The sequence below is a fragment of the Canis lupus genome, chromosome 14 (assembly GCF_003254725.2).
Source record: "Canis lupus dingo isolate Sandy chromosome 14, ASM325472v2, whole genome shotgun sequence".
Classification (NCBI taxonomy): domain Eukaryota; kingdom Metazoa; phylum Chordata; class Mammalia; order Carnivora; family Canidae; genus Canis; species Canis lupus.
Window position 1 is genome coordinate 44,044,738 of NC_064256.1, and position 14,475 is coordinate 44,059,212.

Below are 14,475 nucleotides of genomic sequence, written 5' to 3' on the forward strand. Positions count from 1 at the left end.
AAACAAAAAACAACCTGAATCTTAACACTCTTACTTACAGTGAGGAAAGCCAGATAAAAATTATAATTTTTATAAGCCAAAGAGGGAACTGAGATCACAGTGCAAACAAGTAACTCAGAATTCAAGGAGAGACAACCTCCCACCTTGCCTCTCTTGTGATAGAGCTTGGCAGGAAAACAATTTTTTATATGAAGGCTACTAATTTTTGTGCATTGATTTTATAGCCTGATATAAAAAATGTTTAAAGATTTTCCAAGAGAAAAACTACCAATCAATCCAATCAATATCCCTTATAAATGTAGATGCAAATATACATTTTTTTTTTTTGCACAATCAATTGAAAGGACTTAGAAGCACTCCAATAGCAACAATCACTTCAAGCATGTAGACCTTAAATCCTAACATTATTCTCCAATGAAAGAAAATAGGACTGTTTAGGGAAATGGCTGATTCTAGGACTGAGGCAGGAAATAGACAAGGTTAGCCGGGAGCATCTTGTGTTGCCAGAAAGTAAGAAAGTGTTCAAAAACAATCTGATTGCATGGAGATGTGTCACAGGGACACAGGACCAACTGAAAAAGCTTTCAGTGGAAAACGATACAATAATTTGAGCAAAAAAAGTAAATAAAGTCATCTTGATTATAACTCAAAGTCTAAAATAAATATCCACAAGTCCACATCAATATAAGTAAATGATCTGAATGGATAAGTAAATGGGAAGAAGAGATAATTCTCCCATGGAGAAGAATTTCAAATAATTTATGTAGACACTCCATCCTCAAGGAGGTAGACTGTAACTCCCTCAGGTGCAACTACGGACCGTGAGCAATAAAACCCTTCAAGACAGCACAGTACAGAAAAGAGGAAAAAGAAATAACTTTACTTAGAAAAACCTGACACATACTGCCTCAGCCCAGTGATCAAGGGCAACCTTAATAGTGATAATGTATGTTGATATTACATATTCTTAAATGATATCATGAAAGTGACATTTTACTTCTGTGTCACAGACAGAAGGAACCTATGGAAAGATGGGGACCAACGATAATGTACTATACTGAATGGGATGCTGGAACAAAGAACATCAGGTAAACACTAAGCAATAAAATGTAGACTTCTGAATAAAGTATAGACTTCAGTTCATAATAATGTATCAACATTGGTTCATTAGTTGCAAGAAATGTACCATGTTAATGTAAACTATTAATAATAGATGAAACTGGGTTCAGACACATAGGAAGAAACTTTCTTGTACCATCTTCACAATTTTTTGGGAAATTGAAAATATTTCTAGAAAATGAAGTTGATTGTTAAAGAGAGAGAATAAGACCAGTGTCCAAACTAAAAAGAAATTGAAAAAAATAAAAATAAATTTTAAAAAAGGAAAGAAGGGATCCCTGGGTGGCGCAGCGGTTTGGCGCCTGCCTTTGGCCCAGGGCACGATCCTGGAGACCCAGGATCGAATCCCACATCGGGCTCCCGGTGCATGGAGCCTGCTTCTCCCTCTGCCCCTGTCTCTGCCTCTCTCTCTCTCTCTCTCTCTGTGACTATCATAAATAAATAAAAATTAAAAAAAAATAAATAAATAAAAAAGGAAAGAAAATGAAGACAAGCTCTAGGTGAGGAGAAACTACTTAGAAAATATGTATCTAATAAAGAACCAGCATTCAGAATATGTAAAGTTCTGCTGTGATTCAATAATGAGAAAACAAACGGCCCAGCTGGGAAAAAAACCTCATAAATTTCAAATAAATACCTCACGTAAGATAACAGATGGATGACAAATAAGCACATGAAAAGAGACTCAAATTATTAGTCATTGGGCAGCCCGGGTGGCTCAGCGGTTTAGCGCCGCCTTCAGTCCAGGGTGTGATCCTGGAGACCAGGGATTGAGTCCTGCGTCAGTCTCCCTGCATGGAGCCTGCTTCTCCCTCTGCCTGTGTCTCTGCCTCTCTCTCTCTCTCTCTCTGTCTCTCTCTCATGAATAAATAAATAAAATCTTTAAAAAATATATTAGTCATTTAAAAAGGCAAATTAGGGGTACCTGGGTGGCTCAGTCAGTTAAGCAACTGCCTGCGGCTCAGGTCATGATCCCAGGGTCCTGGGATCAAGCCCCATGTTGGGCTCCCTGCTCAGCGGGCAGCTTACTTCTCCTTCTCAGTCTCCCTCTCTCAGATAAATAAATAAGACCTTTTTAAAATTTTTTAAAATAATTTAAAAAAAAATAAATTTTAAAAAATAAAAAGGCAAATTAAAACCACAATTAAAAACCCATAACAACGTACCAGAACACGCCTACTAGAATATTAATAACCATAACAATGATACTGCTAATACATTGACAAGACCAAGTACCAGCAAGGACTTGGAGCAACTGGAAGTCTCCTACATTCCTGGCGGGAATGCAAACTGCTACTGCTTTGAAAACAGTGTAAGGGTTTCTTAAAATATTAAACATACACTTGTGAAACAACCGTCCTGAAATTCCACAGATTATATCACAGGCAGCTCTCTGTCCCGTGTCAATGTATATTTTGAGGAAATTCTCCCAAACTTGCTTTGATAATTATATGATGCTTTACCAACTTAGATAGCTAGTTTCTTCAATAAATAGCTATTTAGTACATATTATATGCCAGGCATCAATGTAGAGCCTCAAACATACATACAAATTAAGATAGACAACATCTTCTTTTATGTGACTTACATTCTAGAGGGGTAAGGTCAAGGTACAAATAGGCAATAGACAAGTAAACAAAAGCAATAAAATTTCAAATAATAAGTGGTTTTATGTAATCGGCACATAAAACAACATGATGGTGACTGCAGAGGTTATTCTGTACTGTTGTTCACCAAGACGGACCAGCTCTGTCATTGGGCTGCAGACCGGAATAATGGAATAAAACCAATCAGATAACAAATGGTGGCAAGGATGTAAAGAAATTGGAGCCCTCTAACATTGCTGGTGGAAATGGAAAATAGTGCAGCCACTGTAGAAAACAATTGTTCAAAACGCCAAACACAGGATAGCCATTTGACCCACCAGTTCCGTGTTTGTGTACCCAAGAAAATGAAAACATTCACCTGTGCATGAATGTTCAGAGAAGCACTGTTCATAAGAGCCAAAAAGTAAAAAAAAAATAAATAAATAAATAAAAAAATAAAAAAAAAAAAAAGAGCCAAAAAGTAAAAACAGCACAAACTTCTATCCACTGATGAATGGATAGACAAAATGTATATCCATACCGGGGACTACTACTCTTCATCAATAAAAAAGAACCAAAAATTAATTAATTAATTAATTAATTAATTAAAAATAAAAAAGAACCAAACACTACTAATGCTTGCTGCAACGTGGTGAGCCTCAAACACATCCTCAGTGAGAGAAGCCAGCCAAAAAAGACCATATACTTTATGAACCCATTAGTGTAAAATGTCCAGGATAATCAAATCTGTAGAGGCGGAACTTAGATTATCAGTTGTTGAGGCCTGAAGAATGAGACATGGAACGGAAGGGACTGTTAATGTACAGGATTTCTTTTGGAGGCGATGAAAATATCCTGAAATGAGATTGTAGGTGATGGTCGCACAACTCTATAAATATACTAAAAACCATTAAATTGTCCACTTGTATGTAAAATATATCTTTTAAGGAAGTGTTAAAAAATAATAAGGCAATTATGCAAACACTCGAGGCCAAGTGTTTCCAGGGAGGAAACAGGAAGCAAGTCACTTGAGATGGGAATAAATTTGGCCTATTTGAAGAACAGAAAGTAAGGTTGGAGCTAGTTAGAGAAGGAGAAACAAGTAGAGACCAGGTCTGATAGGGTCTATTAAGTCTGGAGGTTGGGGGGGCTGGAGCTAGGATTTTATTTTGAATGTAAAGAGAAGTCATTGGAGGGTTTGAAGTAGGATAGTGACAGGATGTGAGGCATATTAAGATGAATCTGGCCACCTCGTGGGTGATTGACTCAGAGAGCATAAGGGGAAGCAGAGAGACCAGCCAAAACTTAACACTCAGAAAAATAGGAGATTTCTTTATTCTTTCCTTTCCTCCCCCGCTTATCTGTTCTTTTCTGCTCTTCTCTTCTTTTAATCATAAACAAAAGACAAGGTCACTTTATATTTAGCAGAACAGTTCTCATGAGTTATCCCAGAAAAAGACACTAGCCAAAATATTTGACCCTCTGTTAACCTTTAATATCTCTAACAAGTTGTACATCGCTGGTCACAGGAGAACAGTCTAGAAATAATGAAAAATTTAGACGACTTTTATATAATTAGTCCATATAAAAAAAACACCATTATCCCAATTTAGTATCAAAACCTGCTTTTCACTCCAAATAGCACTGCCAAGGTAAAACTTAGACCACTTCATGTGTCTGTGACAACTCTTTCCACACCAGTTTCCTAGCTCACAGCAGCCAAATGATTTTCCTACATCACAAACAAACCCCAGTCTTCGGGGTTATATTTGGAAAACGAACAATAAGGCATCTGTAGAAAAACAGCATTTGCATTAGATTCCTCTTCTTGCCTAAGGGGTTATTTGCATTGTGCAAGCTCAAGTGGGTGGCAGAGAATAGGCAGGCTTTGTTAGACCATTACTCATGTAATGAGATTCGATGCCTGCTATTCAACACAATTTTCAGTGGGCACTTTCCCTGGGGTTAAATTGCTGCCTACAGACATTTTGATTATAAAATATAATTTAAAAATAAAAGACCGCAAAGTGCCCCCCAGCTCCGCCTTTCCCACCCCCACCCCTACCCCCACCCCTGCATTTCCTGTTCTTCAATTTATCTCATAGAGGAGATTTGCTCAGCAGAATACTATGCTCAACCTTGGAGTGTCTGAGTCTCGCCTGGGACTCCTCCAGCCCTCCTCCCATCCCGCAACAAGTCCCAAGGTGTCTCTCCAGCTGACCCAGATATTTCTATGTCAAGAGCCAATCAACCTTGAAAGTATGAGTGATTTGACACCTAGTGTTTCAGCCAGCTCCAAACATTCATATTGCACATGCCCACTCCTCCATAAGGTTGAGCCACACCCAAGCACTGGTGACTGTACCCACTTCAGAGCCTATTTATCAATTCTAAACCTGCCCCTGCTTCAGTGCAATTTTCCTCCAGTTTCTCTCTTTTATGATCCTGCACTTCTCCCTGTGAACTTTGTTTTGCCCTAATCTCTCTGATAACTTTTGTCTTATTATTGTCTTCTAGAGAAATCAAGCAATGCTTTAAAGTAGACTGGCGGGATCCCTGGGTGGCGCAGCGGTTTGGCGCCTGCCTTTGGCCCAGGGCGCGATCCTGGAGACCCGGGATCGGATCCCACATCAGGCTCCCGGTGCATGGAGCCTGCTTCTCCCTCTGCCTGTGTCTCTGCCTCTCTCTCTCTCTCTGTGACTATCATAAATAAATAAAAAAAAAAAATTAAAAAAAAAAATAAAGTAGACTGGCAAGAAACCTTAGAACTTCAGGGGAGCCTGGGTGGCTCAGTGAATCAAGCGTCTGCCTTCTGCTTGGGTCATCATCCCAGGGTCCTGGGATTGAGGCCCTTCTTCCCCTCCCTTTCCCTCTGCCTGCTACTCTGCCTGCTTGTGCTTTCTCTCTCTCTCTCTCTCTCTCTCAAATAAAATAAATAAAAAAAGAACTTCCAGGCCAGGCCCTGTCTATAAACTGCTATGAGACTCTTACCACATCTGTCACAAAGCTCCATTGTATCTCACTGGTCACTAATTTCCTTGTGCCATGATCATAATGGCTCTGAACCTGCTTTGCATTCCCCACCCCATCCCTCACCCATCACCAAACTGGGGCACACTGGAATGTCTGGCTGTCTTCAACATCATGCCTGGGCTGAAGGGAATCATGGGTCCCTGTTCAGACCCTCTGTCCACCTAAGTCTACCATGCTGGCATTTCTGTTGTATCCACTCCATATACCCATGGGACAGACACATAGGTGGTCAACCAGAAGCTCAAATGGGAAGCAAGCTGTAAGTCCCCTGTGCTCTGAGATTCCCAAACCTCTGTCAGGGAATCCCAGAGATCTAACAGGGACCTAACAAGGCAATATTAGCAAAATCAAACATATATACTTTTGACTCTTTTTTTTCTTCATTCTTCTTCTTTTTTTTTCTTTCCTGGTTTTTAATAGCCTTTCCACGTTCTTTGTACAGGTTTGGGAGTGTAGAAATAAGCAAAGAGCACTCACATGAGAGTGAGCAAAGACTATTCCTTTCAGAGCCTGCTATAACAAGAAGTCAGCCACCATCACTTGTGTTTGGCAGTGACTCAGGGGTAGGCAGGCAAGTGGGAAAGCTTTGTAGTGAAATAAAAGAAAGCCTTCAAGTGTGCTCTGGGTGGGAATTGTTGGCATGGTGAAGCTGGAAATGAACTAACTATAAGTGGGCCATCCCTATGATTGGTTTGGGGAACGTATTTGATCTTGTCTGGTTAGCCCTGAGTTGGAGCTGAGCAAAAATTAGGGAAAGTGACAGTAAATACCAAGTCATGGCCATTTGAGGTTGATTGCTGCAGAGACTGTAAGTCACAGTTCTTTTTTTATATGTGGTCTAGCCATTGTCCATATGTATTTTCAGTCCTTTAAGAGGGAACAGATATCTCTTGGGGCACCTAGGTGGCTCAGTAGTTGAATGTCTGCCTTTGGCTCAGGGCATGATATCAGGGTCCTGGGATTGAGTCCCACATCGGGCTACCCACAGGGAGCCTGCTTCTCTCTCTACCTAAGTCTCTGCCTCTCTGTGTTGCTCATGAATAAATAAATAAAATCGTTTTTTTTTTTTAAAGATATCTCTTTCTCTTGATATGTAAGAACTCTTTATAGGTAAGGAGATTCATTCCAAATTGAATCTGAATTTTGAATTTGTTTAAGTGTGTTTATGTTATATCAGTTTTTAAATTTTGTATGAACTATTCATTTTCATAGCCTCTGCTTTAGTTAACTTGGAAAGATTTTTCATATTCAAAATTATATAGTATTTACCTGTATTTTCTTTAATACTTGTACTATTTTTTTATTTTTAATATATTGGAATTTGTGCTCGTGTAAGGTGGGTAGTAAAGACCAGTTTTCCTTTTATCCAAACTGATAGTTGCCTCAATATCACTTATTAATAAACCCATCCATTGCCCATCAATGGATTCTCAAAATAGTTTCACTTTGATGAGATAATAATATCTTTGTGAATTCATAATTCAAGTCTAAGCTTTAAGAGTCCAATGTGGAAGAAGGACAGGGAATACACATTAAGCGAGCAGTTAAAAGAAAATCCAGGATAAATTGCTAAGGTAGAAGTGTGTGTCCCATTGATGAGTTTATTATGTGTTTATAGTTTTTGTCCTTTAAACATATTTGAAATCCATAAATCTTAACTACATCATTCAATGACTTTGACAAAGTGCATCTCAAACTACTATCAAGATAATGAATACCAAGATCATCTCAAAAGCTTCCTCATATTCTTTCCCATTGAGCCGTGCCCCATCCCTACAGAGACAACCATTGTTCTGACTTTTTCCCCATCATACATCAGTTTTGCCTGCAACATACTCTGAAATGCATCAAAAGCAATACATGTCAATTGGAGGATAGAGGATAAATAGGTGGATACCTACATGATAAAGCAAGCATAATAAAATGTTAATGATAAAATTGGGATAATAGGCATATATATATTCCCTGTAAAATGCTTTCAACTTTTTATATGTTTGGAAATGTAAACAATAAAATGTTAGGAAAGAAAAAAGGAAGGCAAAGGCCCAAAGAAGAGCTAAAGCACCCCTGTAAAGGATCAAGATAAGGAAATATTGCTAGATATCAAAAAATATGTAAAGATATGTTAATCAATACAGTGTGGGGTTGGTACAGAGACAGAAAAACTGACCAATAGAACTGAACAGAGAAACCAGAAAAAAAACACACAAATGCAGAAACTTCACTTATGATGGAAATAACATTGAGGATCAGTAGAGGAAGAATAACTTTTTCAAGAAATGGTACTCTGAAAATTGGTCATCCATGTGAAAAAATAAAGTAAGATTCCTTCCTGACAGCATAATAGCACATGAATTAAGGATATAGGTGGGAAGATGAGACTGTGCAAGATTTTGAAGATGTAGTTGACTGATGCTCAGAATCCATTTCCACTTTCCTCTGATGGATATCGCTGTATTGCAGAAATCTTTTTTTTTTTTTTTTTTTTAATTCTCAAACTCCCAGTAACTAAGAAACAGGATAAAAATTAGGTTTAATCAATTAGGTGCACTGACATGAGATTTAGAAGGTAGCAATGAGGCCAAGGCCATATACCTGCTTCTTTAGGCTGCTTTCTGTTTCAGGCAAGCCCAGGGAGAGTCCAGCAGGCAGCCTGGCTGGTGGAATGGACAGTTGTGATGGCAGGAGTGCCTGGATTCCCTTCCATTCTTCGGCCACCATGCATCAGAGCTATCAAGATGTGGCTGGTTAGGTGGTTGTGACAGTTTTGTGTAATAGATTTTTGATTCTGGATCATAGATTTTATTTTGATGGTTGATCCAGATCTGATCAGAATTAACACCTTTTTAAACCACTTTCAGGTTAAAATATCTTGATTATGTTTCCTGCATTTAGCCTTGACTAACAATGCATACAATATTAGAAAATACCCTTATGGTCTTGCAGTGGGAAAATATTTCTTAAACAGGATACATACTGGACAAGTCAGAAATCAAAATAATTCACATCTGACTTCAATAAAAGACAACATGAAAAGAGAAAAAACTCACAAAACACTGATGATATTTGCTTCACATATCCTTGGTACAGATCAAAATCCAAAACGGATTTCTTAAAAAAAACTAATATGAATCAATAATGAAAAGAAGGATAAGGATTAAAAGTTGTCAAAATACATGAACAAGAGAAAGAGTAAATGTCCCATAACATGTGAAATTATACTTAACCTCATTGGTAACCAACAAAATGCAAAATAAAACCACAAGATAAAATTCTAACTCATCAGATTGGTAAACATTTAAATAGTGGATCACACAGTGATATTTGAATATTGAAAAAACAGAATCTAAAACACCACTAATAAAATGTATTCTGGGGTGCCTGGGTGGCTCAGTCAGTTAAGGGTCTGCCTTCAGTTTGGGTCATGATCTTGGGGTTCTGGAATCAAGCCCCACATCAGGCTCCCTGTTTAATGGGGAGTTTGCTTCTACTTCTTCCTCTGGCCCACCCCCAGCTCCTTCTCTCTTTCTCTCATTCTCTCTCTCTCTCTCTATCTTTCACACACACAAACAAATAGATAAAATCTTAAAAAAGAAAAGAATGTATTCTACTACAGGAACTTTGGAAAAGAGTCTGTAATTACCTGAAAGAGTCCAACCTGGGCATACCCTATCACACAGATATTTCATTGCCAGGAGTATATCTTTGAGAAACTCTTATACATATGGATCAAAAAATATGAGTAAGAATGTTTCCAGAAGCATTGCTTCCTTGCAAAAAATCAGAAATAATCCAAATGTTCATCAATAGTAGCATAGATGAATGAACCACAGAATGGTTGTTCAATGAAATACTATGCAACAGTGAAAAATGAATGAATTATAGTTACTTGTTGCCTCTTTGTCCTCAGATCTATTCCTTGCCCTTGCAAACTACATTTTCTGGATTCCTTTGCCAACTGACTTCTGGTTAGATGTGCATCCTCCCCAATCAGATATACAAGACGGAAGCTGGAGAGTGGAAGGAAACAGAAATCCAGGTTATTTCTCTCTCTCTCTCTTTTTTTTTTTTTTCTCTGTTTTAGTGGACTTCTTCTAGGATGGGCCACATCTCTGCCATTCTCCACCAGACGATTCTTTTCTCTATGGCTTCAGCTCTTGACACAGTTCTAGGTCTCACCAGATGGCATGGTTCTGGGCTGAGGGTAGACTCCCTGCTATATCCTTCCCACCCTAGTGGTGGAGGGTCTTTGTGCTGTTGCTAAAAGCTGGTTTGCTTCATCATCCTCTACTTCTCGGCTCTTTTATCGTCCATGGAACTAATGCCCTGTATTAAATTTCTTTTGTTTCATACCTAGAATGCTGTTTGTTTTTCTGTTCTTTAACCAATACATACAACTAATTACATCACAAGTGGATCTGAAAAAGCTTTTTTAAAAAAAATTTTAAAAAGCAAATCGTAATAGAATACCATCAATATACTTGCACTTACATAGGCTCCATAAAAATGCAAGAATAATATATTGGTTAGAGATATAAACATATGCTAAATTTATAAAGAAAAAACATTGGAAAAGTCAGCAGTGGAGGTGTAGTTCTGAATCTTACTAAATTACCCTTTAAAAAGAAAATACATGACAAGGTAACAGAATAGCAAAGCCAAAATCCACTGACATCTACAACAAAGTAGGTGACAAGGTACCCTTCTGAAGAACCCAGTACAGGGATCCCTGGGTGGCGCAGCGGTTTGGCGCCTGCCTTTGGCCCAGGGCGCGATCCTGGAGACCCGGGATCGAATCCCACGTCAGGCTCCCGGTGCATGGAGCCTGCTTCTCCCTCTGCCTATGTCTCTGCCTCTCTCTCTCTCTCTGTGACTATCATAAATAAATAAAAATTAAAAAAAAAAAGAACCCAGTACAATGAATGTATCTCAGAACTACTGCCTGAGACACAGATGAGAATATTTCACCACTGTTTCCCATCTCCCAGAGTTGTCCCAGAAGATATTAATGCCTTGTTAATAGCACAATGCTTTCAGGTTTGCACATGTGCCAGAATGGCTGAGTAGCCTCCTGCAGATGCTCCACATGGCAGTGGCAGAGAAGCCCACGGCAAAGAGCAAGAGATACTCCAGTGCAGCTGAGCCAAGGGCTGTCAAGAACAGTGAGAGAAAAGTGGTGGGTGAACTGAAGTCAAAGATACATCCAATACAAACCCTGAAGCTTGCCAATAAAAAAAAAAATTTCATTTTAAGTATATATGGAACATTCAGGAAATTTAGCAATAGTTGAGGCCACAAAGGAAACCTCAGTAAACTCCCAAGGACAGATATGGTACAAAGAGCATTTTTTACTTCAATGAAATAAAACTAGAAATCAATTTCAAATAATAATAGTTTTAAGAGATATAAACACATGCACATCTCTGAATCAGGGAGGAAATACAAAACAAAATCACAAAAGTTCTTAAAAATGACAAAAAGGAAAACATTACACATCAGAAGCCGTGATGTACAGTTAAAGCATTAATGAGAAGGAAAATGACATATATGTATGCTATATAAATAAATAAGTATACATATGCAAGAGCATATGCATGTATAAGTACCATATACATAAATTAACTACCAACTCCAAAAGTAGAAGGAAAAAGATAGTAAACCAAAATAAAGCCAAAAGAAGGAACTAATAAGATAAAAACTAAACATAATGAGTTAAAAAAAAAAAACAGGAAAATAAATAAATAACAGTATTTATTCTACTAATTAGAATTCTATTAATTAGAATGAGTTATTCTAGATATTTTATCTAGAATTATCAGATAAATACAAAGCTGTTTCTTCGGATAAAATAAGTGAAATAGACGAACCATTAGTCAACTAATTAAGCAGGCAAAATGGGGAAATGACTGAGAAGGAGCGTCAATCAAGGACTTCTAACAAATCCTAAGAAATGACTGCAAAGGATGACCATTAGTCATTAGATGGGACTCCATCTTCCCCAGAGCAGTTCATGTCTGCTGTCCCAGTATCACTTCCACTGATCACACACTTTAGATCTCAGTTGGAAAATGTTTTTTTGGTCACCCTAATTTTGCACAGCTCTCTGTATAAATTTGGAAACCCAAATTGAAATGAATAATTTTGTAAATGCTATAAGCAGCAAAATTAACCACAGCAGAGACAGAAAGTATATATAGGATAATTACCTTGGAAGACAAAGAGAAGTTGGTTACATGGATTCTCCCCAAATATGCACCAAGACCAGAAAGTTTCACAAGGAAATTCTACCAAACTTTTCAAAGATCAAATAATAGTAATGTTGCTTAAATTATTCCAGAACACAATGAAAGTAGAAAGACTTCCAAACTCAGTTATGAAAGAAGCAGATTGACATTGAAACTTCAAAAAGATTATACCAAAAAAGAAAATAAACCATTCTCACTTATAAATATCAATGCCAACAACTTAAACTATTAGCCAATAGAATCCATGGCACAATAAAAAAAAAAAAAGTATATATTCTAAGTGGTCTCCCCTCCCAGGAGGGGAGCATGTTAAATAGTAGGAAATCTTTTAAATAATTCAGCATATCAATAAAGCTAAGGAGAAAAATTGTATTTTTGTCTTCATAGATGCAGAAAAATTATTTTATGAAACTCAGAATAAACCCATTAAAAAAAACCCTCGATAATATAAAAATTAATGGATGCTTCCTCAATAACTCAATAACCAGTGTGGTACCGCACATATTGGAAAATTTCTAGAATTTCCCTCTAAAGACAGGAAAACAATGCCTACTATCTCCTCAACTATTAAAACATTGTTTTCATATTATATCAGGCAATGCTATTTGTAGAGGCTGCTTTTAGGTAACAGGCTTGAGCAATGGGAGCCTGACTGAGTAAGGTAAAAGGGCCCATAGTGGCCACTGGGGTGAATGCAAACAGGCTCAATTAGGTGACCCACCTCAAAATATCCATAAGCCCTAGCTGACCAATGGACTATTGAAAACCAGGCACAAAAAAAGAAAAAAAAAAAAAAAAAAAAAGAAAGAAAAGAAAACCAGGCACAGTTACCAAAAATGGAAAAGTCTGTATATTCCTTAACTACAGCTCCCACACCACTGCCTCCTGGTAGATAGAGTCTCAGCTTTGCTGTCCTGCCCACAGCTCCCTTGGAGTATATTCAATAAACTTCTATCTCCCCTTTTCTGCCTTGAGTGAATTCTTTCAGCACCAGCTGGCCTCCACTGATGGGGTCACCCCATACTACTAATAAAGAGAAAAAAATTAGAGATACATGAATTGCAAAGAAAGAGCAATATCTCTCTTACAGATGACATAATTATATATCAGAGAACCCCAAAGAATTGATAGGAAAACTGCAAAACCTCAAGTTTAATAAAATAGCACATTTTAAAATTAACACATAAAAATCAATACCTTTCATATGGATAAAAAACTAGTTAGAAAACATAAAAGAAAAAGTCTTATCTGCAATAGCAAAAATAAAATACTCACATATACTAAAGCATAAACTTAACAAGAAATATTCACAAACTATATGAAAATAACTAAGATAGTCCTAAAAGACAAAAAAAAAAGTAGATCTGAAACTCATAAAGATATGATGTCAGTTCCCTCCTAAATTATTTATGAATTCCACTCAATTCTATAAAAATGCCACTTTTCTGGAGGAGGTAAATTAAATATCAAGTTCTCTGGAAAAAAATAAATGTGCAGGGGCCCCTGGGTGGCTCAGTGGTTGAGCGTCTGCCTTTGGCTCAGGTCGTGATCCTGGGGTCCCAGGATCGAGTCCCACATCGGGTTCCCTGCATGGAGCCTGCTTCTCCCTCTGCCTATGTCCCTGCCTCTCTCTCTCTGTCTCTCGTGAATAAATAAATAAAATCTTTATTAAATAAATAAATAAATAAATAAATAAATAAATAAATAAATAAGCAAGGATAGTCGGAAAACCCCTAAAAAATAAGAACAATGAGACAAGGGATATTAGAACCTTACCAGGTATTAGGACATGTTATAAAGTACATATATGTGTGTGTGTATATATATATATATATATATATATATACACACACATAAAGCTACATATATATGTATATATGTATGTATATGTAGCTGTATATATGTGTGTGTATATAAAGGTGACATCTCGAAATGAAGGTGCAGGAAGGGAGTAGACTTTTAAATAAGTGGATAAGTAGAGAGTCATATGGAAAAAGCTGAAATTGAACCCAGTTCTTTTAGGATAGCCCAGTTTCTTTCTTTCTTTTTTTTTTTTTTTGATAGCCCAGTTTCTAAATGAATCAGATACTTAAATGTCAAAAAACAAAACCATAAAAATATTTTTTTAGAGGTTGGAGAATTATCCTGTAATCTGAACGTAGAGAAATTTTTACTATGATATATGATATAAATTCCAGAAGCAATAAGGAAAAAAATTGATATATTTGACTATATAACTTTTAAAAAAAATTCTACATGGCAAAAAGGAAGCAAATTTAAAAATAAATGGCAAGTTTGGAAAACATATTTGCAACCTCTATTGTAAATAAAGAGGAAACAACCCTAACATAAAAGCTACTAAGAAAAGTGACATCAGAAGGATGAATGGATTGCTCACAGAAAAGAAATATGAATGTCTCTTAACTATATGAAAGAATATTCAATTTCACTCTAATGAAAGAAATTAGGAATATATTGAGATGTCATTTTGG

The 14,475-nt window shown here is 37.1% G+C and overlaps 1 protein-coding gene across 2 annotated transcripts in view; it reads left to right on the top strand.

The window, feature by feature from the left end:
- Positions 1–5,802: 5,802 nt before the first annotated feature.
- The window catches only part of PPP1R17 (protein phosphatase 1 regulatory subunit 17), a 43,739-nt gene continuing 35,066 nt past the window's right edge, over positions 5,803–14,475 (top strand). Inside the window, exon 1 of one of the 2 annotated variants that reach the window (XM_035698659.2) lies at positions 5,803–5,997. In XM_035698659.2, the coding sequence (XP_035554552.1) occupies positions 5,828–5,997 (170 nt within the window). In that variant the 5' untranslated portion in view covers positions 5,803–5,827. The remainder of the gene's footprint in view (positions 5,998–14,475) is intronic. The other variant, XM_035698658.2, reaches the window with a different exon arrangement.